The sequence below is a fragment of the Microcebus murinus genome, chromosome 25, assembly GCF_040939455.1.
Source record: "Microcebus murinus isolate Inina chromosome 25, M.murinus_Inina_mat1.0, whole genome shotgun sequence".
NCBI classification, from domain to species: Eukaryota; Metazoa; Chordata; class Mammalia; order Primates; family Cheirogaleidae; genus Microcebus; species Microcebus murinus.
Window position 1 is genome coordinate 15,101,155 of NC_134128.1, and position 27,940 is coordinate 15,129,094.

General features: G+C 42.2%; 1 protein-coding gene across 1 annotated transcript; it reads right to left on the reverse strand.

The window, feature by feature from the left end:
- Positions 1-14: 14 nt before the first annotated feature.
- On the reverse strand, positions 15-27,940 carry MCM10 (minichromosome maintenance 10 replication initiation factor). Its single transcript, XM_075997546.1, has 20 exons — positions 27,720-27,940; positions 25,538-25,587; positions 23,283-23,600; positions 22,334-22,438; positions 22,050-22,187; positions 19,793-19,964; positions 17,532-17,697; positions 15,415-15,582; positions 14,392-14,508; positions 13,821-14,020; positions 11,380-11,480; positions 10,463-10,573; positions 10,249-10,366; positions 8,898-9,126; positions 7,678-7,822; positions 6,920-7,038; positions 5,120-5,233; positions 4,499-4,644; positions 3,422-3,464; positions 15-3,328 (listed from the first exon to the last, which is right to left on the reverse strand). Exons 2-20 carry the CDS (start codon positions 25,542-25,544, stop codon positions 3,245-3,247), a joined length of 2,601 nt encoding a protein of 866 aa, XP_075853661.1. The 5' UTR covers positions 25,545-25,587; positions 27,720-27,940; the 3' UTR covers positions 15-3,244.

Genomic DNA, 27,940 nt, shown 5'->3' on the forward strand with positions numbered 1-27,940 from the left:
CAAAACAGCCTGTCCTTGCCTCTTCAATGGTCATGCTTGGTGTGTTGGCTCTAGATAAAGAACTCTGGCAGAAAGGGCTGAATAAGAATTCCATTACCTCGTTCTACCCCCACCCTCAACAAGGGCTCCATTATACTTGAGGGTTTTCAGAATTCCTTCCCTGATAGCTGGTCAGTCACTTCCTTGGCAGGGAGAGGCATGCCAGAGGTAAGATGACCAGGAATCTGGGCACCCACAGTTTACAGGAAATTAGGAACAGAGCAGTTTGCATTTTGGAGACTGGCCTTGTCCAAAGTGTGGGTTTGGGGACTTCTTTTACTTGCTCTTCTCTGTTCTTTCATTACTAGCCCCTAGTTCCTAAGGGGTTCCAGGTTAAGTGGTTGAAAACAGATTTGTCAAAGGATAAATTTGTCATTAATGTCTATTCACCAATTCTGCACATGCTGGCATTTTATCTTCCTGTTGCAGGTTAAAGATACAAGAAAAAAAATTTTTGTGTTTGTTCTAGGTGGAGATTTTGCAATTTATTATCATGTGCTTTTGTTGTTTATTTTGATCTTTTGGAAAGAGGTAGCAATTTTTATGAGTCTCAGAAGAATTAAATTTTCTCTTTTCTGAACTTGTTATGTGCTTTTATCAGTTTCATTAGTTAGGTTATTTCATTTCTTAATCCATTTTCAACCAATTATGTTCTAATTCTTTGGCAAGTTTTTAATAATTTAAAAAATTCTATCTGTAGCTCTTAAGGGATTTGTCCAAAAGCAAACTGGTTAAATATAAATAAATGTTCTAGTCTACAGTTGACAATTTTGATATACCCTGTGATCTTATAATGTACTAGCACTTTTTTAAAAGAAGCTTTGTCTACTGTCCACATGATGTTTATTTTTTAAAAATTACAGATAGTTTGAACAGGTAATATATACACATGGTTTAAAATTCCAAAAGGATAGATGGATACAGTAGAAAGTCCTTCTCTTATCTCTCAAAGGAAACTATTATTCCCATTGTCTTGGGTTTTTTTTTTTGAGACAGAGTCTCACTTTGTTGTCCAGGCTAGAGTGAGTGCCGTGGCGTCAGCCTAGCTCACAGCAACCTCAAACTCCTGGGCTCAAGCGATCCTCCTGCCTCAGCCTCCCGAGTAGCTGGGACTACAGGCATGCGCCACCATGCCCGGCTAATTTTTTATATATATATCAGTTGGCCAATTAATTTCTTTCTATTTATAGTAGAGACGGGGTCTCACTCTTGCTCAGGCTGGTTTTGAACTCCTGACCTTGAGCAATCCGCCCGCCTCGGCCTCCCAAGAGCTAGGATTACAGGCGTGAGCCACAGCGCCCGGCCCATTGTCTTGGGTTTTAAGTGGTCTGTGCACATCTAAGTATTAATATCTACATAAACTTTTTTCCATTTTTATTTTTTAAACTTTAGAATTCATTTTTAGCCTGGGCAACATAGCAAGACCCCATCTTTTTTTTTTTGAGACAGAGTCTCGCTTTGTTGCCCAGGCTACAGTGAGTGCTGTGGTGTCAGCCTAGCTCACAGCAACCTCAAACTCCTGGGCTCAAGCGATCCTCCTGCCTCAGCCTCCCAAGTAGCTGGGACTACAGGCATGCGCCACCATGCCCGGCTAATTTTTTATATATATATTAGTTGGCCAATTAATTTCTTTCTATTTATAGTAGAGACGGGGTCTCGCTCTTGCTCAGGCTGGTTTCGAACTCCTGACCTTGAGCAATCTGCCCGCCTCGGCCTCCCAGAGTGCTAGGATTACAGGTGTGAGCCACCATGCCTGGCCTCATGAAGCTTTCTTAAAGAAAAAGCTTCCTATAAGAACGGCAGTGTTTGGAGGGGATGTATCTAGAAAGAACACTGATTTCATATGAAAACAAAAATGAACAGTATTTTTCTAAACTTGTCATTAGGCACTTTAATAATACTTTTGAGTGTCAAAGAATACACTTGTGAGTCTGAATCATGTAGTGTGTACGCTCCCAAATAAAAAACTTTCCTAAATAAAAATAATAATCCCATTACTCTCAGGCAGTGAGGTCTAGAACACTAGCTTATGAATTTTATTAACTCAGGTTCAGTTGTTTATCATGTACTCAGTACAGAATTATGGCACTGAGGGGCAAGATATTTTACATTTATATTTTATAGTGTATCCCTTTCTGCCCTTTAAAAAACTTAAATATTTCACCTGTTGTAAACATTAAACTTAACTTCCATCATCATCAACTTCTACACAGAAACCCAATGTGTACAACCTCTCCCTGTCAACTTTGCTATGTGCCAGTCAACCTCAAGCTTCTAATATTTCCAATTCCTTCTGGGGAACATTCTACATTACTTAGCAGAAGCTTCTTATTTGCTATTCTGGATGATTCTCATCTAAAATACTCCAGTTTTCCTTTTGTTGTTTGGAAAGGGAAACTATATTTTATTTTAACAAAACCCAAAAGAACGGTGATTTTCTCTAAAAAGCCGTTTCCTCTAAACAGAAAAAGGCACAGCAAACTAAAAAAATCTCCTGTGAAGATTATAACATTCAGATCAACTGGGTTCTCTGTGCAAAGTGGTTTGGCAACTTGATCACTCTCAAAGAGCAAAACAGAGGTAACAATAGAACAGAAAGAAGGAACCTAGCTTGAAATATCAGTTTACCAAAATTACATTAAGGCAATGATCATAATTATTTAGATGGAAAGAAGTTACATTATTTGTAGAATATGAGTGTGGAAAAACACGTTTCAAGTTCATTTAGTCCAATCTTCTTCGTCCAGATAAGGAAACCAAAGCCCAGAAATTAGGTATCTTACCTGGGGTGAGAGTTAAGTTCAATGAATGTTTTTGCCTCTGTTTTTATCCATATAAACACTGCTGTTCATATAAACAATAGAACTTCATTGAGAAAAAGGAGTGTATGCTCTATAACCAAGAGATACAGAAACAAACCTCTTGGTTTACCTTTCAGTTTCTGGGTAAAAAATTTGTGTGAATGCAGTAATGTAGAACAGGAAAGACAGCAATATGTTGGTTTTCCACATTCCATTAATGTCCATGTTAAATTTGGTGTCAAACCCACACAACGGAGCAAAGTAAGCAGACACGGCTTATGGGCTTAACGAGCATTTGTTTTTGACGGTGTCGGTCGGGAACATGGGCGACGCAGAACCAGTTGCTGGCTTTTCCAGAACCACAGGGAGAAGAGAAGGTCGTGGGAAAATGTGTGACGTTAGGGCTATTTAAGGCTATTCAGAAATTTGGCGTGTTCTTCTCCTCTTGGTAACAAAGTTTCTCCTCCTATCTTTGGTCCAGTCTTTTCCTGGAAAAATGAAAATATTCTGATAAGAAATGGTTCAGCATCATTTGCATGGGTCACTGAAATCAGTCACAAATGAGTATGCGAATGACATACCTTTAGCATCCCGTCCCGCTCCCATTTGTAGAGGCCACAGTTACTGGAATAGAAAAGAGGGGTTTGTTCAGGGGAGAGGTGCAGACCCACACACATGCAGACAATGGGGACCCCTGCAGTAAGGGGACAGTGTCCCCCCATGCTAGGAGAAGCTGCACACCACCAAAAAGTGTTTCCTTACCCCCAACCCCAGAGGGTCACTGCTGTATCCAGGCAAATGACGCCCCCTCGACTAGCCAACACAGCAGCTCTGCCTCTGCATCTGAAGTCCCCCCCAAAGTAAAAACCAAAACAAAGAGACCCTTAAAACACGCATAAAGCTGGCCCTCTCCATCTGCAGCTTCCACACCCAAAAGCAAGGTCCACCAGGAGCAGGTTCAACCACCCATGGGTCAGATATATTTGGGAAAAAGACCCCAATACAATAAAAAATAATAATACAATAAACAGAAAATAATACCAATAAAAAACCCCAATACAGTATAACAATGATTTGCGTGGCATTTACATTGTACTAGGTATTATAAGTAATCTAGAGATGATCTAGAGCATCTAAAGGATGCACGTGGGTTATCTGCAACTACAACACCATTTTATATTAATATCAGGGACTTGAGCGTTCATGGATTTTGGCATTCTGGGGTTGTTAGGGGGGTGGTCCCGGAGCCAATTCTCTGTGAATACTGAGGGACAGTGGTCCTCACATGTTAAAGGCATGTTAAGCGAACAAATGACTCCTTGGAGTGGAGAAAAAATATTATGTCCTAGCCTCCAACAAACATGCATGTGTTCACCACACCACCCTACTCTTACTTCATTTATTTATTCAACAAACATTTCTGGGGGCCTCCTGGGGGGCAGGCACTATATTAAGTGTTGGGAACACAGGAGGGAAGAGGGCAGGCTCCTTTCCTTCCAGGGATTTAGGTCAACAGTTCAAGTCTCAGGGATGCCCAGGAGCTATAAGAAGGCACAAGAATGACCATCCAATGTTCCAAGCAAACAGAATCACACAGGAACTAGAGAAAGAGCTGAAGAACCCTACACAGGACAAAGAGCCCCGAGCAATTCTCGTACCTGCAGTGCTTGTTGGGGAGTCTGTCCAGGGAGATGCTTCTGTTCCCGCAGGGACACTTGAAAAACCTCTTCACACCGTCCTGCCAGTGTAAGTCGTGCTGCTCGCTGACGCAGGTCTCCAGAGGCTTGAGGTGGGTGTAGGCACACTGCACAGACCAACACAAAGCCAGCACGGTGGTGAGGGGCGTTTAGGGACAAACTGGTCAGCTGCCCTCAGGGCAATCTGCTCTGTGGCTCTCTGTCACCACCCAGGTCGCTGCTAGGGGACCGGACCACCTTTTCTTCTAGCTGCAATGACCCTGACACTGTGATCCCTTGACATTCCCTTACACTGCTACCACTTTTCTCATGTTCACCCCAATTTCTGGTCAGGCATGAAGTATTCAACAACCTTCTGTGACGTGAAGATAGTAATAGTTAGAGCAGAAGAAAATTATTAGCTCGGCGGCTGGGTCAGGCAGAAAGCCAGGTCCTTGGCCACCCTACAGCATTTGCTGTCCACAGCCCAATCAATTGACACGTCACCAGATATGGCCCCGCCCCCCACAGGGTCTCGGCGTGCTGCTGAGACCCCGCAGTTCTAAGCAGGGTCCCTGGGTTTGAGCCCCCGCCTTCACGCACCGTCTTGCATGTCACGACCCGACACTTCACTTCTCTGATGCTTCTCATCTTTTCTTCCATTTGTTCTTTTTTCACCAGTGGCTCAAAATAGTGTTCCTGCAGCTCAGCCTCGGCCTGGAACGACAAAGCACATAGGATACCTGGTACCGAATCCCACAGTGACACCCAGGCAGCTCAGGGAGGATAATGCGACAATGATTCAAATGACTCTGTTCAATTGTAACCAAAACAGAGCAGAAGAGCCAGGCTCAATGTTCGAGGATGCTGGATAGTACCTCGAAGAGTGGCAAACTGAGAGATAATGGTAAGTAGAAACAAGCCCTAAATATGCCAGAAAAGGGGGCATTTTAAACTGATTTTTAAAACACTAAATAAACACCACCGACATTATTAACAGTGTCCTTGTGTCCAGTGCGTGCGCGAGGCACTTATTTCCACTGCTCTGGTACAGATTCCATGTACAGAGGGTACCCAAGGCCTCCCCAGCAAGCACCCGGCAGAACTTCCTAGAAGTGTGGGATGGCAGAGAGTGAGCGCCACACTGGGGCTAGTGCATCTACACAGGGCAAGAGGGCCCAGGGCCTGGGTGCCACAAGAGGCGAGGAGCTTCCAGCCCTCAGGGTCAGCTCTGGCGTCTCTTCTGAGTTTCAAGTCTGGTGAAGAGATATGAGATGCAACTGTCTTGTTTGTTGTTTGATATTCAGAAGAGAAGAGCAGATGGTCTGGAGTCGTGGTACCAAATGGAGACATTCTGGAAATTTGTGGGAACACTTCTTTTGTTATCCCAATGATTGCCACCTCCGCCGCTGACAGGGACCAGAGATGCTACACATTCTGCAATGCAGGGGACAGTTCCCGACACCAAAAAGGGTTTTCTCATGAGCCACATGGCTTCTGTGTGTTCTATGGGACATCCGTGTGGATAAGAAGCCTGATTAGAACCCTAGGATCTAACTACTTTCTACAAAACCCTGTGATATTTATGTATGGTTTTAACATACCTTGAATATCCCAAGAGTACACCATAATATTGTATATTGAGGGAAAACTGTGCTTTGGTTTCTCCAGATCATTCCCTGTTTTGCAAAAAAACCAAATTATCTAATCCCAGGTTCTTGGGAGGCTGAGAAAGTTATTTAAGGTACCAAGAAAACACATCTATATGAGCTTTCATTTCTAGCTATCTCATTTACACTTACAAATCCAAGCCCCTACTTTATTATTCTAGGGTATTTGTACCTAATCATTTACATAGTGAAATACATATTTTTATCATAAATATTTTCATTTTTATATTAGTTAAGATGTTATATTGAAATTTTTGAAATTACTAGTATTGGTAATTTATGTTACCTGTGAGTTTTATTTCAAGATAATAAGGAAGCAATACAAAATATTTGTTATTAACAAGGGGCCTAGAAATTGACGGGTTAACTACTGATTTGGAGCATTCAAAATACCAATATAAAAGACTGGAATGGAAAAAAAATCCCTTTCCATATTGCAAGGCAGAAAATAGCAACAGTGTTGAACCGTTTAAACGTAATTTCACAGCCGTTACTACGTGCAAACATTTTCATAATATTGAAATCTATTTAAGTCATAGTCAAATGATATGCTTCAGTGCAAAGACAAGGGCAAAGCTAAAACATGTTAGAAATTTTCCTGCTCTTCAAAGCAAATTCCAACTGGCATGTAGCTACTGCTTGATTTATGCAAAAGGAAGAGATTCTTGGTTGTACAACCAGCACCTTGGCTTTGACAGCCATCAACATAGACCTTGACCTTTTGGGCTCTTACCTCTTTTAGGATGCCTGTGTGCTTGGATTTTGCTTTTAGAATTTTCTGAAATTCCTCAGATTCCAGGTAGGCAAGCTGCTCTCTCCTTTTTTTCCTGGCAGGCTCCAGTTCATCCTCAGCTGGGGCAGAAAGAATGAGCTTTAGCTGTTACAGAGAAATTTCAGAAAGCCATTGTGTCTTGTGGATGCGGCCTCCTTCCTATCTCTCTCTCTCTCTCTGCCCACAAAGCCCTTCAAACTTGACCTACCCTGGCTGATTCCAGCAGGGAAATGCTCTCAAGAGGTGGGCCCAGAGCAGAGCTCAGAATATGGCCTGGTGGCAGATGTGACCACCAAATTAGAATCTCTTCTTCACCCTCAAATAGGGAGCTGATTATGATAACAGATAAACAAAAGTCCCATTGACAAACTGAGTTCCAAATGACATCGCCAACTTTGGAGTTTTAGAAATAAAAACAGGGCAATTTAAAACAAAGGAATTCTATTTATTTCAGAGTAAATCTTTATGCTAATATAGACACACAAAGATGCAATGAGTATCCTTTTCCCAAGCGTTGAAATTGAGCATGATTTCATTGCAATTTCATGTGTTTATGAAAACACAATGACAAGCAGTTCCAGCTGCAGAATTCTATTTAGGTATCGGGCATGGAGGGAGACGGAAGTGGTGACTTGGTATCGGGGGTGCTGGTTACGGTCTAGAACATTCCCCTTATACACAGTTTCTCCTTCCCACTGCTAACTCTGAAATCCCAGTACCTTGGGGAGAAAACGCGGTGTTCTTTTCAACACGCTCCTTCACTTGCAGGACGTCTTGGGAGTCCTTTTGCTTCTTTTTAATATTATTCGGGTTTGTTTTTGTAAGAATCTGGCCTTTTGCCCTTAATTTGGTGATAGCAGCTAACTAGACAAAAAGAGAAGATTGGGAGGTAAAGATCTAGAAGATGAGACAGGCACCTATAGCCCTGGACCTCCTTCTGGTTATTAACCAGTGAATTCTGGCTGTACTCTAGAAGAAACTGGCAGAATTTTAATAGCATGAGAGACAGGTCGATAAGCTGATGAATATAGTCTTGGTTTATTTAAATACAACTAGTTTAACATCAGCGAGACTGTAGGCTTCCGGGTCCATAAAGGGTGACCACACTGCCATTCTGGAAATTTTGGAATCAGACAGAATTCCATCAAGGTCTGCCACTGACGAGCTTATCATCTTAGGCAAATTACTTAATTTCTCAGCCTCAGTTTCTACATTTATAAAATGGGGATGATGATGGCATTGACCTACCTTATAAGGTCATGGTTGTGTGGACGGAATGAGATACTGTATGTAAAGCATGTACCTGTACACAGTAAACAGCATGATGTGCACATATCATAGAGTAATATTAATAAATATGTGCAATGGTTATTATTATTGGTATTACTGTTATTATTAATATTATTATAGGTAAGGCTTTGGCTAATAGCTAGCTTTTGCCCTTAATCTGGTTATAGCTGGTAACTAGAGGAAAGAGACAGAGGCTGTCAAGGGACTTAGGAGTGGACAGGTAGGGTTCTGGGTGTCTCCCACCCCCACTTCAGCCAGAGCAACTTAGCTTTCACCTGGCAGTGGACTGCGCTTCTGTGTAAGATTTCTTTCAAAGGATTCTTTGAACCACTATTTTACAGTCTTGCCTCAACAATTGCAAGGATTGTTTTCCTAATGCCAGGGTCTCTGGCTGTAAACATTGCCTTCCCCTAAGCTATCTCCTACAGCCTGGCAGTCTTGAGATAAGGGCTCTAACATTCTTGCCTTAAATAAATGGTATTATGTTGATACCGCTTATCATTTAAAATTACTTTCACTCTAATTATCATGATCAATAAATAGCTATTAAGTGTCTGTCTTTCCTGGCTGCCAGCACACAGAGTTTGAAACTCAAGCCCTGTCTTACAGAATGCAAATTCAAGTGTACAAGAGAAGAGATGCCAGTTACCTTTTTGGCTTCGGCTAAAGCACTCAGTTTTGGTCTTGTTGGTGGTGACTCATCGAAAAAGAGAACATCATCCCCTTCTGAGATGCCACGCCCAAGCCTGGGCGTCCACGTGGCTGGGCTTCCTTCCAGCCTGGGGAACTCAGCCCCTGTCCGAGGAGACTGAGCAGGTGGATGTCGAGATGAGGATGGCACAGCCGGGCTCTTGGCTTCACTGGAACTTTGGAGAAACCTTTAAAGCATACGCAGTGACAAAATATGCAAACGGAACTTTACAAAGATAAAAACTCCAGAACTCAAGGTGGCGTGGGAGGCTGCAGGCAGGCCACCAGCTGGGAACTAGCTGTTAGTAAAATAATTTCCCCTCCTCGGTTAATAATCTAAGTTAGCAAACAATAGGACATTACTAGCTTCACTAACTCTTTTGTTACTTGATTTTTGACTGAATAACCCATAACTGTCCTACTGCTTTAGAATGATTGCTGTTTTTATCCATTGGCTGTCCAGTGGGCGTTGCCTACAGAGCACAGACCTGAATTGAGGTGGGGATCGTATTCCCAGCCCTACAGTTGGTTAGCTCCAGGGCCTTTAGGGACTTAGTGCATTTCTCTGCATTTTAGTTTAGGCTACTGCGAAGGGGTAACACCTGTGAGACATTTGGAAGTCCTTAACAGAAAAGCACTATGACTTGCACAGTGATTATTTCACATACAGTTTTAAGAGCTATTTTAAAACAACAAGACTCAGCAATCATCTAATCCAAACCTCTCATTTGACAGATGAAGAAACTGTGGCCCATGTGCACGCCATTGACAAGTGCCACACTCGGGACCAGGGCCAGATGCTACAGGGCAATATACTTTCCAATATTGCATGACTGCTCCTACCAGCTCTTGGCTGAGTCTGCAAACTACCTGTCAAATCCTGCCCAAAGGTATGTTTTTTTGTATTTTGAGACAAGTTTCACTCTGTTCCCCAGGCTAGAGTGCCATGGATGGCATCAGCCTAGCTCACAGCAACCTCAAACTCCTGGGCTCAAGCAATCCTCCTGCCTTAGCCTCCCGAGTAGCTGGGACTACAGACATGCACCATCATGCCTGGCTAATTTTTTCTATATATTTTTAGTTGCCAATTAATTTCTTTCTATTTTTAGTAAAGACAGGGTCTCGCTCTTGCTCAGGCTGGTTTCAAACTCCTCACCTGAGTGATCCGCCCACCTTGGCCTCCCAGAGTGCTAGGATTACAGGTGTGAGCTACTACACCCAGCCTGCGGTGGCATTTTTGAAAGCAAGGAAGATGTGAGATGCCTGAGATGAATGACGTCACCGGGGAATATGGAATCCGCCAGTCTTACCGTCTCTGGGCATCTTCCAATTTCCTTTTCCTCATCTCCAACATTTGCTGTTTCTGCTGCTTCAAGAGGGCTGATGCCGAGATGGACTGGATGGCAGCTTTCGGGGTTCCTCTGATCCCTAAAACACAAGCCCACAGACTGAAGAGTGCTGGGGGGTGGTGGTGGGGGTAGAGGGGACCAGGGACACACACTATAGCGCACAAGCTGACTGTACCTGAAACCGAGGCTTTGGCTAAATGTTGTTTCAAGTTTCTGGCTCCAAACGTTGGCAGCTCCATCAGTTCCTTGAACTCCTCTGAGCAAGACAAGCTCTTCTGGGGTATTCCTGTGACATCAGACATCAGCTTTAGAGCATTCAACATCCAGTTTGAGGTCCTCCAACGTATCACTGTACCACTTTTTAAACTCTGCACTCATAGTCATTTGTAAATGAAGTAGATGTAATACTAAGAGAAAAAAGAATCCTTAAACTCTAGCAACAGACTGATTGGGGCTGTGAGAGTATCCTAGGTGTATCTTATTTCTAGTAATGGTCGGAACACTACACAAGTAAATCTGTGGGGTCATTTTATACCCTCGTTCTGGAATATGCACGAAGGATAAGGGTTCCTGCTAGGCCCTGACCATTGTTTATGACCATAAGCACAGGGTGGGGACTGCATTCTCTGACCAATGTTTTTGTTTTGGGTTTTTTCCCCCCCTAATTTTCATTTTTCTTAAGAGATAGGGTCTTGCTATATTCCCGAGGCTGGACTTGAATTCCTGGGCTTGAGTGATCCTCCTGCCTCTGCCTCACAAGTAGCTGGGACTACAGGTGTGCACCACTATGACCGGCTTACTAAGACCTGTTTTCACAAAAGATAACAGGTTTGACCAGGAACCTAACACACTGATTGTAATCCTGGACATTAGGAGTTGGACCCAGATACATCATGAAATTTTCAAAAGAATCCTAAGCTAAGACACAGCTAAGATTAACATGTTGTTTTCTTCCAATGTCCTGCCAACCAGGCTTGATTACTTTAGCTCAGCTACTTACTACCTGCAGGCAAAGAGTAGATATTTATTATCTATGGTATACATGCATATTTGAACTGGAAAAAGAAATTGAATATGGAGAAACAAAGTTACCCAGTTTTTGTTTTGTTTCCTGAATGACCAAGTCTGCACCCTTGACAACCAGATTGGTCAGCGTGGTTTGAATCTTCTTCTTAGGAGCAGCAGCCGCTGCACTGAAATGACAAGAGGTCCCCCCGCAAAAGGAAAATCACTGAATCCCAATGCTCTGAAGAGGTAAAGACAACACAGAAATACTCATTTATTTATTTATTTTTTGAAACAGAGTTTCACTCTGTTGCCCAGGCTAGAGTGCCGTGGCGTCAACCTAGCTCACAGCAACCTCAAACTCCTGGGATCAAGCAATCCTCCTGCCTCAGCCTCCTGAGTAGCTGGGACTACAGGCATGTGCCACCATGCCTGGCTAAATTTTTAAATATATTTTTAGTTGACTAATTAATTTCTTTCTATTTTTAGTAGAGATGGGGTCTTGCTCTTGTTCAGGCTGGTCTGGAACTCCTGACCTTGAGCGATCCTCCCACCTCAGCCTCCCAGAGAGCTAGGATTACAGGGGTGAGCCACTGCACCTGGCCAGAAATACTGATTTATGACAAACTTCCAAAGCTTCTCAAAACACAAGCTGAGTAATTCTTTTTTGGGGAGGGGGGGGACAGGGTCTCACTTTGTTGCTCAGGCTATACTTCTGTGGCATTATCACAGCTCACTGCAACCTGCAAATCCTGGGCTCAAGGGATCCTCCTGCCTCAGCCTCCAGAGTAGCTAGGACTATAGGTGCGCATCAGTATGTCTGGCCTAAGTAATTCTTAATATGCCAACACTTTTGATTTAGCAGCCTAGCAATTTATCTTGAAATAATTAAGGACTATGTAAACATTTAAGATATTATCTACAGCTTTGTTCAAAATGTCATAAGTTGGAAACAACATTAATGTTCACCCATAGGAAATTGTTTAAATAAATTATTGGAGAGTATGTAAAAGAACACTATGTGGCCACTAAATGATGCCATAAATAAATATTTGATAAGAAAAACTCATTATTTTATGCTGAAAAAAGGGAGGTTTACAAAGTATAAGTATAGTAGGATCTCTATTACCTAAAAATTTACACATGTGAAAAAATAAAACACAACACCTACAGGTATATATACCAAGGAATTAATAGATTTTTTAGGTGGTAGGATCATAGATGGCCTGTGTTTTCTCTTTTTGGCTGAATTGTATATTCTTTTTATTTTATTTTTGAGATAGGGTCTTGTTCTGTTGTCTAGGCTAGACTACAATGGCGTCATCATAACTCACTGCAACTACTGGGCTCAAGCAGTCTTCAGCCTCCCAAGTAGCTGGGACTACAGGTGCATACCACTATACCTGGCTAATTTTTTCTCTTTTTTGCAGAGAGGGGGGTCTCACTATATTGCCCAGGCTGGTCTCAAACTCCTGGCCTCAAGTGATCCTCCTATGTGGGCCTCACAAAGTGCTGGGATTATAGGTGTGAGCCACTGCACCTGGCTTGTATATTCTTTATATTGCTTTTAGCAGTTCGGAAAAATTCAGAAATCCTTTTATTTATTTATTTATTTAGTTGTTGTTGTTGTTGTTGTTTTTTGAGACAGAGTCTCACTTTGTTGCCCAGGCTAGAGTGAGTGCCGTGGCGTCAGCCTGGGTCACAGCAACCTCAATCTCCAGGGCTCAGCGATCCTACTGCCTCAGCCTCCCGAGTAGCTGGGACTACAGGCAAGCGCCACCATGCCCGGCTAATTTTTTGTATATATATTTTTAGTTGGTCAATTAATTTATTTCTATTTTTGGTAGAGACGAGGTCTCGCTCAGGCTGGTTTCGAACTCCTGACCTTGAGCAATCCGCCCGCCTCGGCCTCCCAAAGTGCTAGGATTATAGGCGTGAGCCACCACGCCCGGCCCAGAAATCCTTTTAAATCTTAAAAATGTGCTTCATGCTACAAAATAAACAGGAAGTGTGAGTCCTCTTACCCCGTCCTGTTGGATTGAGAACTAAATCTGTTTTGTTCTTGGAGACTCTATAGCCATCTCCTGCCTAGTCCCCACCTGCCATGTCCTCAGATGTGCTTTCTATAAGATGATGACAACCTGTGACAGGGACCTATGGAGAGTCTGAGACCCCCTAGAACGGGGAAACACGTGTCTGCTCTGCTCGGTCCCACTGCCTGCATGAAGCTTCACTGCACAGTCGCTCAGTGACTAGTCCATGCTATTCACGTTAGGAGTCAAAGAGGAAGCGTGGGCTGTGTCAAAGCCCGTTACAACAGGACTCACTCAATCTCTCTCCCTTCTGTATTTTTTCCTCTCGATCTGGGCATAAACGAGGTCCTTATCTATGTTGTTACAGGCAGTGAATTATTTAAGATACAACCTCTATAAGTATCCCATGACAGTTACAGAAAAGTACAACCACTGGGTTTAGTCTTATAAGATAAGCGACACCCTTGTCCCCAAAGCAGCCCGAGAATGTCTTACATTGAGGCTGCATAAGATGAAGAAGAGACTCCTCCGTAGTAAAAACCGTCCTGACACAGCCGTTCTTTTAGGCTGGCGCCTTTGCGGGCGAACTTCTTTGGAATTCGTCCTCCGGAGAAGGTGGACTGCAGGTCGGCTCGCCTGGCGCTGAGCTTCCTGTACTGGGCCTGGACGTGATACTGACAGTACTCGCAGTCGCGCTGCGGAAAGGAAGAACAGCTGCATCAGGAGTAGGGACAGACCAGGAACCGAGCGAACAGACACAGTTCCTTTCTCCCTCCTCCCAGAGGACTACCCTGCACTCAGAATCCTCCCTGCTGACTTCCAAGTGCAGGTACTGAGGGCGGCAATAACAGATCACTTCCTAAGAGGTTAGACCTCCCTGCCCTTTCTTTGCCTGAACTTTTAAAACTGGCAATTATTACCCACACATTCAATTTTCTCATTTTGACTCTTCCTGTTAAGTAGGAAACTCAGTTCCAAATTGGTCACTACAGCTAAAGGACCTACAGTTTTTATTCCTAATAGTTATTTCTTTAGCAGAAACCATCCTAACAAGGTTGAAACCAACCAAGTTAACAATCTGTGTGCACGGTTCTCCATTCTTCTTCTTAGCTTTACAGGTTCCCAGGTCAAGAGCTTCACCCATAATTAAGACCTTCTGGGGATGATCAATAGATAAGCACACCTGGAAAAAAGAAGGAGGGTAGGAGTTAAAGGCAGGCAAAGTGATGGCCTTTTATTTGCAAGAATGGATAAAGGAATGGCTGGTGTTGATTTATGAAGGCTTTCTTGCCCTAATGGAATTTAAAGCCAGTGCTCTGTTACTTTTAGAAATCAGGGTATGGAAGACACATTCAATTCTCTGCCCAACACCCACTTCACCTTCACTATCAGAATCCTGATTTTGTCTGGGCTGGCCAAGTCCTCAGCTTCCAGCCATGAGCCTGTCTTCTCAGCTTTTCTTAGAGCTAGCAATGGTTATGGGACTGTTCTAGCCAATGACAGTTAATTAGACTTAAGTAGGAGTCCATAGGGAAGCTTTTGCTTTCCTGATAAAATAATAATCCAATTACAATACAGTAAAGCTTCTTGCTGGGTCAGAGTCGTGAAACTGTCTGTTGTTATTCACGTTGTGTCTAGATGTGCAATTTACTAGAGAAGCGGTGGGTAGTAGCAAAACTCTAATATTGCTTGACAAGATGAAAATTCACTTTGATTTTAAATTGCAGCTATAGTTAATAATTATGGAGCAAAATTCCCTCCACTATAAGCACTGCTGTCTTGATGCCACCATAAAAATTTACATAAGGAATCTGAGGAAATCAGAGCATAATAGTTCAGAAAACTGTATGAACCTTGGAACTCATTTGAAAAGGTACAATAAAAGTAGTTGTTACAAAACACTTCAGAGCAGGTGGAAATTCAGACTATTGGTGAGGATGAATGAATAAACAAATGAAAAGTCAGGTTAATGGAGACATAATAATATGAGAGCATGACTTATTTCCTGGAGGTGGACTAATACAGATGTTGTTGATAAGACTCAGCTATTGTAAAAACAGTCGATCGGATCCCAGAAACAGACTCTCACCTCCTCTGAGCCATCCTTGGGCTTCATGGGGTTAGCATTGAGCAACCCGATGACAGTGCCTTGTTCTGTCTTCCAGAGCTCTTTGTGAACTTCTCCAAACAAGAACAAGGACACATGCTGTGTCAGGTCACGAAGATCATTCAGTCGCCAGATGCTGAATGTTTTCCCCTGGAACAAATATTTATTCTTATTTTTAACAATTTTCAAACTGTGAGTTACACTGTTTCCACTATTGTTGAAGTGTTTCATTGTATAAAAATATATAAATATAATCTACCCTAAATATGCAATCATCAGAATGTCTGATAATTATAAACTAGTCCTATCTCTAGGCTGTAGTATTATATTAAGATTACCCTTTTCACTTTAGAGATAAAGGTGAAATAAGGCAGGCCAGTAGCAAGCTTGTTAGTAGAGTCTGTAATATCAGGTCTAAATGGGCAGTGGCATGGCACTACCTTTCCAAGTGACACTGAGACACACACACCCCATTAAAAGGACAAGAGGAAGCTATGACAACACCATTTAATAACTTACTGATATGAACAGATACTGGGTAAATAATTTAGTAAATAATTCTATTATTTATCACTAATTAATTATATTATTAATATTAATAGAGGTTTTCACTCTATACCACTAAATCTATACTCAGCTTAGAAGAAAAACAAAAGCATCACTTGAAGAAAATTGGTTGAGGTTAACTGTAACATTTCAGAGCTATTTTAAATAAATGAAGAAATATAACTCAAAATGCTGGCTGCTTAAAACATGAACAATCTCCATTTTTATAGATTAAAAAAAAAAACAGAACAATTTGAATAATATTGACTCAAGCTAATGGCCAGTGGCATCCCAAGATGAGTTATAGGTTATGGTAAGCTACTGCATGGCCTCTGAGTGTTGTAACTACCATGTTTCCCCGAAAATAAGCCCTACCCATAAAATAAGCCCTAGCAGGATTTCTAAGCATTTGCGCAATATAATTTCCCTACTCTGAAAATAAGACCTAGTGATGGGCATGGCTATGCAGCATATCTGCACAGCCCATGTATTTTGTTGTGGAGTGGTAAAGAAGACAAGCAGCCCTTCTCATCTGCCCCATCGTGAGAGCTACTGTCCAGAGGTGATCGGAAAGGTTCGGGCAACCCCACTAGCAAGGTTGGCTCCCCTTGTCAGGTCCCGGCCATCCTGTGTGTGCTGTAAGCTGAGGCTTTGAGTAAAAAATAACACATCCCCTGAAAATAAGCCCTAGGGTGTCTTCTTGAGGAAAACTAAATATAAGACCCTGTCTTATTTTCGGGGAAACACGGTATTCTTCCCTGGATTTGTACAAGGGCTTTCGAGGAAGAGTATGGATAAAGGCTCATGCCTATTATTACTGTCATTAGAGCTACTTGTAAAGCAATTAAGAATTTAATCACATGAAAATCAGATTAGTCCACATTTACTTGGACAGTAATGAAGCTAGAGCAGGATCCGGCAAACTAGTGCCAGATCTCATGAAAAAGATTATTTGTAGTATTTTAGAGCTGGGAGAAATTTTCAATATAATTAAAGCCAGTTTTTTCATTTTATAGATGAAGAAATGGAGAACCTTAAAAGAAAGATTAAGGGTCAACCTAATGCCACATAACTAGTTAAAGGGAGAACAAGATTTAGAATCTAGGTTTTCTGACTTGCCAGGCCAGTACACCCCAGTCAACTATGACTTTGGAACTCGCTAGATCTTTGGGAACAGCCATGGAATTCAATGCACCACACCACTCTGGCACAAGACAGCAACTGCAGCTCTTCTGCATCTATAGGGAACTCCAAAGGAGTCAGCTGCTCTGATCATCCGCTCCTCCGCCCCACAGGAGGGACTGCAGTGTCACAGGGACAGCCACAGGTGCTACCAAAAACAATTACAGTGCAAAGCCCAAGAGACAACTAGGCCTTTAGGGCATCCTTTACATAATCCCCTTAGATAACAACCCAATGATGTGGCAACTCTGGAGCTTACTAGGAATTATTTCAAAATGAAACACCATCAGGCTCAGGTAACAAATCAAGGACATTGAGAACCCATTGTTAGTTTGCAATAAAGCAGCTGAGAAAACAATAAAATGGCTTACACTGTTCATACTCTGTGGAGTAACTTTCTTCACTATAACCCCAAATGTCACCCAGTCGATTTCTTCTAGTTTCTCACGTGCCATCTTTTCCTTGACCTGAGACAGTCGGATCAGTTTTCGGCCAGTCATTTTCTTGTTCATTTCTGTAGAGGATACTCGAGGCCGCCTGGGTTAAGAAACCACCAATTAGTAGATTATTCTTCTAATGAGAAATTATCTGGCACCTTCCGGGTGGTAAGGAGAGGTGTAATGGGCAGAAACTGCAACAGTGCCTGTTGTCAGGGGGCTCAGTTATGTAGCACAGCCAAGGCACACATTTTTACAGCAGATACATAAAAACAAGAAAATTGTTAAAGCTAGGCTTGTTATTCCTCGCATATAGATTTGGAGCTTATATAGCACACAAGAAAGATCACATACTCTTTAAGCTCATAAAAATATAAGTTATAATATTCTTTTAATCTTTCTTGACTTTATTATAAGTTATTACTTAATTATAACCATTAATCGATATTAATAAATGAGTCAATTCTGTAAGAATTTCACAGGTTTTACTGTTTCTAATTGGATTTTTAAGCTAACATTTTCACATAACAATATAGGCTTTTGAATCTAGCTTCAAATAACATATTCTTATTCTCGATATCTGACCAAAAACTGGTAAATTTCCACATTGCTTTCCTTTGATGTTAGCATTTGTCCCATCTTTGATCATTTATATATTCTGAGACAAGAGAAAATACTCAGAGGAAAACATGCTCCTTCATTATTTCAGAAGTCTTCTGGAATGAAGTTCCAGAGCTAAGTCTGAACAATGAAAAATATTCAAAAGGCAAAACATTGACTTCAGTGGAGAAACCCTTTTCTTTGCCTGATTTCTGTGAGTTAATAGATTACTATAGATTGAGAAAAATCTGAAAAACTCCAAAATCCAACATTTTTTGAGTACTGACATGACAAAGGAAATGCTCCTTGGAGGAGTTTGGCTTTTGGCTTGCTGGATTTGGGATGCTCAACTGCTTAAGTACATAATGCAAATATTGCAAAATCCCAAATCTGAAACACTTCTGGGCTCAAGCATTTCAGATAAGGGATACTCAACCTGTATCAGGGCATCTCTAAGAATATTTCCTTCAGAATATTTTAGGGCCTGAGGTTTAGGTATAATAATTACAAAGACTCCAATAATTATGTAATCCCTTAAGGTTGTAAGCCACTCAGAAGCTTAGGCTAAGTAGCTCAAACTGTTTCTACCTCCATTTGATCGGCATGTACAATACGTGCCCATCAGCACCAGTGTTCATTACCCGTAGGGAGTTTCCCCTGGGCCACAGCTGGGACAGGCAGTCAGTACCATCTCAGGAGGGCATGTTGACCTTGAGCAGGAGGCCTGCAGTCCCTCCATGAGAACCACAGCTATTACTGCTGTAGTCCAGCCCGAAGACTGTCTCCAAAACAAGTAAGATATTAAGTACATTGATCAATTTTGGAGAATATGGAGTCTTTACAATACATCTTTCTTTCATACTGGCAACTCTTCCTTCTCCCCTGCTTAGTAATAATTTAAGCACCCAGCAGTTTTAGTCATTGGCTGATGATCAGACTGACAAGGTTTAGGAGTCTTAGAGGGATTTCACCTGGCTCCTAGATGGTCTCTACTCAAAGCAATCCAGTTTCAAAGTAAGGATTACTGCTCTGTCCTGGGCTTAAACAGAATAACGGAGATGCAACGGAGTAGTGATAGATGGTTTAAAACTCCAGGACTTAAATATGGCTCTTAACTGAATTGAGCCTGAAATTTGTTCCAATTTTAACCTTGCATTTTTCCCCATAACAGATGCAAAGATTATAAACTCACCTTAAAAAGGTCATTAGAGAGAAACACAGCTCAGCTATTTTTCTTAACATGAAGTATAAGACACTATTCTCTTGGTTAAACTGTATATCTTTATGTATTTTAAAATACCCCAATAAAGATGGAGACAAATTTAGAAATAGTGTATATCAATGCTTTCCCCATCAATTTCTGATTACTATCATTTGTCCATTTCCTTTTTAGGGATGCATATTGCTTTTTCGTTATATAAACAAGGAAAAGTATTCCTGAAACATTTTACATTCACCTGTACTGGGCTGTGTCCAGTTAGAGAGCTGCTGGTGTTTGCGGATCTGCTGTACACAACACTAAAGACTCATCTTCTGAGAGGAGGACGCGCCATCTAGTGGCTGTGGGAACCTAGAGGGCCGTCCCAGCTACTGACCTGAGCCGCAGGCCGGAGAAGGCTTCCACAGACACCGTCTGAGACGTCTCCCCAGAGCTCCCCTGGGTCCCTGCATTCTTATCTCGAGTCACTCCACTAGGTTTGTTCCCAGGAATAGTTTGCAGTGGTTGGGAGGGTGCACTTGTCATCCTCGAAGATGAACTTTTGGGGTCTAGAAAATCAACACAAGAATTCAGTAAAAAGAAAAGCCGCACTGATAACCACAAAATTTGTTTGTACAGAATTGTTCCTTTTTACAAGTGACATATGCAATACCCAGATCTTGAGAGAATAAAAAGGAAGACCACAAGACCATTTCTGTCCTACCCTCAAAATCTCAGCAGTATGATCCAACAGAGCTTTCTTTGATGATGGAAATGTTTTGTATTGGTGCTGTCTGACATACTGGCAGTTACCAGCCATGTGTGGCCACTGTTCACTTAAACGTGACCAGTACTTTTGAGGAAATAAATTTCTAACTAAATTTAATCTAACTTAAATAGTCACATGTGACTAGTGGCTACCGCGTTGGACAGTGCAACGCTAAACAAAGACATTAACTGAGTATTGACCAAATATTAATATGAAACACTGGGGTAGGTTCCAGAAAAGAGTAAAAGTCCTTCTGGAGTGAATAAGTGGTGGAGATTTGTGCACAGATCAAATTCTATATAAGAAAAGCCAAAGCCTGCTCCCCTTTCTTTTCTTTTTTCCTTTCTTGTTTCATTTCATTTCATTCTATTCCATTTTATTTGTGGGGTGGGGGAAAGTTAGGGGTCCAGGGTATTCTATTGCCAATAGCTTTCGTTAAATATCCCTGGATGTGGTTACTTTCCTATTTTGGAAGTGCTCACTCCTAAAGCTCAGAAGGCTGGGGTATTTTGCTTACTGAAATGTCACTCTCTCTTACAAAACATTGTGCTATTTACCCTCAGAAGAACCCTAGATCATTGCTCTCAAGCTGGGGCCCTGGGCAATGCTAGAACTTTAGAACCTAGAAGCTATGCCCATCCAACCCCCTCAAAACCAAACTTTGGACACTGCCTGATGAAACACTCTAATGATGCCAAAGGTCTTAAGGGGTCGGATGCTATTCATGAAGGGATACATTGAATGCATGATATGTTGTCAAGTTAAAATGAACATGCAGGCTGCAGCTACTCTCTAATATTATAGGATAAGCCAAAGCTATTCAAAAGGCCCTTTTGAACACATGCTGCCAGTAAAATGCTGCCTCCTCTAAGTTATGTGATCTCAGGACTGTTTTGTCTTAGGTTTGCCAAAGAATAATCACCTTGGGCAAACTGGGAAAATATAACAAAACCAATATACAGGGCTTATCAACCTTTTTCATTTCTGTTTTGTGCATATATATGTGTATGCTGACATAGGATTTTATTTGAGTACCATTCTATACTGGCAAAGAAGTCTTTTCTGAAAAATGGACTGTTTGGTTTAATGCAGTCTGGCTTCAAATAAAACTTGACCACTCCAGGCTGGGCATGGTGGCTAATGCCTATAATCCTAGCACTCTGGGAGGCGGAGGCGGTAGATTGCTCGAGGTCAGGTGTTCAAAACCAGCCAGAGCGAGACTCCATCTCTACTAAAAGTAGAAAGAAATTAATTGACCAACTAAAATTATATATACAAAAAATTAGCCAGGCATGGTGGTGCATGCCTGTAGTCCCAGCTACTCAGGAGGCTGAGGCAGAAGGATAGCTTGAGCCCAGGAGATTGAGGTTGCTGTGAGCTAGGCTGATGCCACAGCACTCACTCTAGCCTGGGCAACAAAGTGAGACTCTGTCTCAAAATAAATAAATTAAATAATTAAATAAATAAATAAATAAAACTTGACCACTCCCTAAGGAAATACATGCTTTAATCTCGCAAGCTGCAAGATTAACTCTCTAGATTTCTAGCATAAGAACTTAATCCAGCGGTGATACTATAGTGCTAGTAAAACTCTAAGACTACAGAATTTAAAAATTCAACCTGTTAAGGGTTTAGTAAATACCTACTGTGGACCTAAGGATTTTCTAAGCAGTTTGAGATGTAGCAGAAGAGCACAAAATATACCACTCCCAAGAAGCTTACTTTTCTCAATGGAGAAATAAGACAGACCCAAAGACACACACACACACACACACACACACACACACACACACACACACAAAGACAAACACACGTGCACGACAGTGCCAGAATGTATTGTAAACAGGCAGGACAGTGAGAAGCAACGAGATCCCGAGCAACACACCTGTAGGTGAAACTTTTGGCATCCGAGCCACCCGCTTGGTTCTTGGTTGAACAGGGACATCAAGCTCTGCAGAAAAGCATGCTGATTCCTGAATTCTTTGAACTTTCTTTTCCTTAAGGGGAGGCCGTGGAAACTTATCTACTTCATTAAAAGTAAAAGAAATTAGTAGAACCAATTTAGAAAGGGGCTCAAAGACTGTCTTGCCAGGAGTTAGGTGCAGAAGTAGTATCATAATTTCTTAATCACACAAATGCATACTATTGCCAGAATGACAGGCTTCTTACCAGGGGGGTTACACGGAAGGGCTGGACTTGCAGCCTGTTTAATTGTTGCTACTTTGAGCTGTTCTTGCAAGGACTTCATTTGCTCTTGCAACTTCCTTAATTCATCTGGGAAATAAAAATATATTAATTTAGAAAGCAGGAAGAAGAAAATGTTGCATGTGGCAAAAATGCTGGCAATATTTTCATTTTTTACTCCCCCCCAAAACCTTCAGATGCATAATATAAGCACATACCTAAACCTCACAATTAACTTTTATACTTTAAAGAGGTCCCTTAGAGAGAGAAACTTTTATTTCCAGCAATCAAATCCCTAACCCCCAAAGGTATTTATAAAGTTGTACCACTCACAAGATCTTATAGATGCATATCCACAGTTAACTACTAAGTTTTTAGGAGTAAAGAAATAATGATACTTATTTCATAAACTCAATGTCAAAACTAATATAATAAATGCTGGCTCATATACTAGAAGAAACAGCCAGTCGCTGCATTTTATTATAACTAAATATATATATATATATATATATATATATATATATACACATATATATATAAGAAGATGCCAGGAATAGAAAATGGCACACCACATGCCTCAAAGCTTCTGTTCAGGAATGGTCTTCTGGCAAATAGAGTATGTCATAGTTTTGTAGCCTGTCCCAGGCTCCCCATGCAAACACAGCCCCTAAAGTACTATTATTCAGTAAGAAGCATGAAAGGAGTTGGGGCCATCCTGCAGAGAATCAATGACAGCTGGCTGACACTGATACAGTCTGTGGCCTGTCCTTAAAGGCTGGCCTTAAATGTTTCATCTACCAACTGACACAATTTTCTTTTTGCAGTCATTTGTCCCCACCCTTGCAACAGCAGCTACTGTGATACAAACTGTCAGATTGGTGGTCTCCATCTAGTTTATCAGGAAGAGGTTAGAGAAGGCAAGTAGTTAGGGCACCTTGCAACTCCTGATTTGTTTTCTCTTGTCGGGGGGCAGGAGCGAGTGGCAATGCAGGAGCTTCGTCATCTGTTAAGTCCCCGGTATCTCCAAAGAGAGCGGCCAGATTTTCCTTCTGGTCGTCAGCCTTCTCCACGTCTCCGTCATCAGCCTCTTCTGTGTAGGACTCGCCGTCACCGTCAGCATCAAAAAGCTCATCAAAGGTGTCAGGTTCGCCATCTTCCTGGCTCAAGGAGTTACTCTCTTCTGAATTAGAACCCAAGGCCGATTCGTTCTCCTCCAGCAGTGCGGTCAGCAGAGACAGATCATCTTCCTCCCCTGGGGGAAAAAGAAGGGAAACGATAGCTGATTCCAAAAATTCAACATTTACACAGCAATATAATTTTCTTACTAGACTTTATGATTTCTTAGAGAACACACACATCTGTTAGCCTCTTTTTTTGATGTCCATCTCATAGCGAAAAGTTATAGTTTGTATTACATACACTGCCCTTTAGGCAATTTGGTGATTTTAGGAAACAGGAAACTGTCATTATACCACAGGGCAATGAGCTTCACATAAGTGGTCCCCCCTTACCCGTGGTTTTGCTTTATGAGGGTTCAGTTACCCATGGTCAACTGTGGTCTGAAAATAGGTGAGTATAGTATAAATAGATATTTTGAGAGATAGAGATCACATTCACATAACTTTTATTACAGTATATTGTTATAATTGTTTTATTTTATTATTGTGTTTAATCTTTGTGTCTGATTTATAATTAAACTTCATCATAGGTATGTTTATATAGGAAGAAACTTATAAGGTTTGGCACTATCCTCAGTTTCAGGCATCCACTGGGGGTCTTGGAACGTACCCCCAGGGATAAGGTGGGACTACTGTCCCTTCACAGTGTGATGAGTTTCAACTTTTTATTTTTATTTATTTATTTTTGAGACAGAGTCTCACTTTGTTGCCCAGGCTAGAGTGAGTGCCATGGCGTCAGCCTAACTCACAGCAACCTCAAACTCCTGGGCTTAAGCGATCCTACTGCCTCAGTCTCCCGAGTAGCTGAGACTACAGGCATGCACCACCATGCCCGGCTAATTTTTCTTTGTATATATATTAGTTGGCCAATTAATTTATTTCTATTTATAGTAGAGACGGGGTCTCGCTCTTGCTCAGGCTGGTTTCGAACTCCTGACCTTGAGCAATCCACCCGCCTCGGCCTCCCAGAGTGTTAGGATTACAGGCGTGAGAGTTTCAACTTTTTAAGGGCCAAGTATAATGAACCTGAATTGAAAAAAAGCCAGTTTCAGACAATGAGCTCAATTATGCGGCTAGAAAAATAATGCATTTTATGTGTTAGGGTCTCTTCACAACCAGCACAATCATTTTTGTGCTGCTTCAGCCTAAGTTTTGCTAATGTCTCTTTACTAGTTAAATATTTTACACACACTCCTTAGAAAGGACTATAAGAATTTAAGTCGGAGCTAGACTAAAAGCACTTCAACAGATTTCAATATCAAATGTGAACTCCAAAGTCAGACTGGCTGGGTCCAAATCCCTGCCATGCCAGCTTGACCAGTGACAAATCACTAAACATCCCTGTTTTCTTTCTTCTTTTTTTTTTTTTTTTTGAGACAGAGTCTCGCTTTGTTGTCCAGGCTAGAGTGAGTGCCGTGGCGTCAGCCTAGCTCACAGCAACCTCAAACTCCTGGGCTCGAGCGATCCTTCTGCCTCAGCCTCCCGAGTAGCTGGGACTACAGGCATGCGCCACCATGCCCGGCTAATTTTTTATATATATACATCAGTTGGCCAATTAATTTCTTTCTATTTATAGTAGAGACGGGGTCTCGCTCTTGCTCAGGCTGGTTTTGAACTCCTGACCTTGAGCAATCTGCCCGCCTCGGCCTCCCAAGAGCTAGGATTACAGGCGTGAGCCACCGCGCCCGGCCATCCCTGTTTTCTTATCTGTAAAATGCAGTTGTCTGAGGACAGAATCAGTTCACACGCATGAGCATACTAACTTAGAGCAGTGCTTGGAACATTGTGAACCTGCCAGCTATCATGAGACACGATCACTGTTGCCAGCAGAGATCTCACCTGATTAAAATAAGTGACAGTTAGCTAAAGTGACATCTCTTTTGAACCACTGGAATGACACCTCAGGGTAGGCGTGCATTTTCATTGTTTTTCAAACAAAATAAATAACAAGTCCATGGACAAAAGGTGGTTTTCCTTGAAACAGAGAATTGAGAAAACTTCCAGGCCTTACCATCCATGCTGTTAAGAGGACACTTGTGACAGGAAACTTCAAAGGAGGCTCTGGTGCCCAGGAGATAAGTAATGTTAAAAATCTTGGCTGTGTGAAATCAACATTAGAACAGTCACCCTCAATTCTTCTCTTTCTCTCACAGTCCATATCCAACAAATCCAGAGTTCCACCCATCCTATGGGCTCAAACCTCAGAATTCATCTAGAATGTGACCATTTCTTACTCTCCTTCCCCAACCACCAACACCATCTCCCTCCTAGTATAATAAGCAGTCCTCTTTTACTTGTCTTCAAACTACAGTTGTACAAACTGAAACTCAGTTGAGGTCAATAGTAGTTTGTATGATACTAAATTACTTGGATGAGACAAATTATGAGCAAGAATTATTGAGGTTTGTCTAAATATTAGGGCTGTTATCCCACTTTATTTATTGTCATATACCTGATGTCTACATTATCCTTAGCAGGTTAGTGTGTGATTCTACTTAGTTGCAGCCTTAGACACACAAAGATTTTTTTTTTTTTTTTTTTGAGACAGAGTCTCACTTTGTTGCCCAGGCTAGAGTGAGTGCCGTGGCGTCAGCCTGGCTCACAGCAACCTCAATCTCCTGGGCTCAGCGATCCTACTGCCTCAGCCTCCCGAGTAGCTGGGACTACAGGCATGCGCCACCATGCCCGGCTAATGTTTTGTATATATATATATATTTTAGTTGGTCAATTAATTTCTTTCTATTTTTGGTAGAGACGGGGTCTCGCTCAGGCTGGTTTCGAACTCCTGACCTTGAGCGATCCGCCCGCCTCAGCCTCCCAAAGTGCTAGGATTATAGGCGTGAGCCACCGCGCCCGGCCAAGATTTTTTTTTTGTGACAGAGTCTTGCTCTGTTGCCTGGGCTAGAGTGCAGTGGTGTCATCATAGCTCACTGCAACCTCCAAACTCCTGGGCTTAAAGAATTCTCCTGCCTCAGCCTTCTGAGTAGCTGGGACTACAAATTTGCACCACTACACTTGCTTAATTTTTTTTTTTTTTTGGTAGAGATGGGGTCTCATCCTTGCTCAGGTTGGTATTGAACTCCTGGCTTCAAACAATCCTCCTGCCCCAGTCTCCCAGAGTACTGGAATTACAGCCCTAAGCCACCATGCCAAGACGGGAGTTCGGTTCAATACCATCAGCAAAGCACAGAGACATAGTTAGCATAGTTAATTAAGATAAAGTTGTATCATTCTTTGTACTCTCCTTTTTTTTGCATTTAAAATGATTTTTAAAACTGCAAGTAAAAAATGTAAATTTTTCTAGGCTATTATTTAACTTTCATGTGCTCTGTAACTAACATATGTGACTTTGGCAAGTCCAATGTCAAGGTATTTATTCATTAAAGTGCTTTCTTATAAATTCAACAAACATTGCCCTGGACCCCATCGTTTGCTACACTGTGTCATCCACAGCGAAATCTTCGGGACTATAAGTTTCTGGAGGATAAGGAGCAAACTGTCTTGTTCATTTCTCTAAGCAGCCCCATTTTCTCCCAGAACATATGCATGCACTCTTCCCCACCCTCAAATCCAGGGCTATCCAACAAGTTCTATCTCCAAAATATTGCTTGAATCTCCCATTTGTCTCCAACTTCCCCGCCAAAACCCTGGTCCAAGCCACCATCAACCTTGGCCTGCATGACTGTTTGCTGCCTGTGTTGGTCTCTTTGTCCCTCTGCAATCTATTGCCCATACAACAGTCACAGTAATCTTTCCTCTCCTTAGTAATCTTTTAGGAGCATAAATCAGATCATGGTATTGCCTTAAGTGAAATTCTTTAATGATTTTCCATCGCCCTTAGAACAAAATCTACAAAGCTTGAGAGGCAATGGATTCTTTTTCTCTCTCTCTCTCCTGCTTCTACTTCCTCATCTTTTCTACGGCATGCGTTTGGCAAGCATTTTAAAAGGTTTACTTTTAAAAAGAAAAAAAAAAACCTAGTTCCTTAAGGGGATGATCGGGCAATTCCTAGCTCCAGCCCCGGCAGCCCCGCGCTGTCCGGAGCTCGCCCCCGCGGCTGCCCGGTTCCAGATCGCGCCCACCCGAGCCCCCGGAGCTCGGCGCCTCTCGCAGACCCTCCCCCAGACACGCGAGGCGGTCCCCTGCCCCGCCGCCCAAGGGACACCCGCGCGCCTGAAACCCGCGACTCTCACCCACGCTGGCCCCTCTTCCCGGTCTACAGTGAGACCCGCCAAAATTCCAACTGGACTCCGCCCCCGGCCCTGACGTCAGACGCACGCGGCTGTGGGGCCGCATTGATTGGTTACGTCAGAACTCTCGGTGTGGGGAGAGAACGGAACACGGCCCGGCCTCAGAGCAATCTGATTGGTCTACGTCATCGGGCGCCATCTTTGTTAGGGGCAAGGGAATTTCC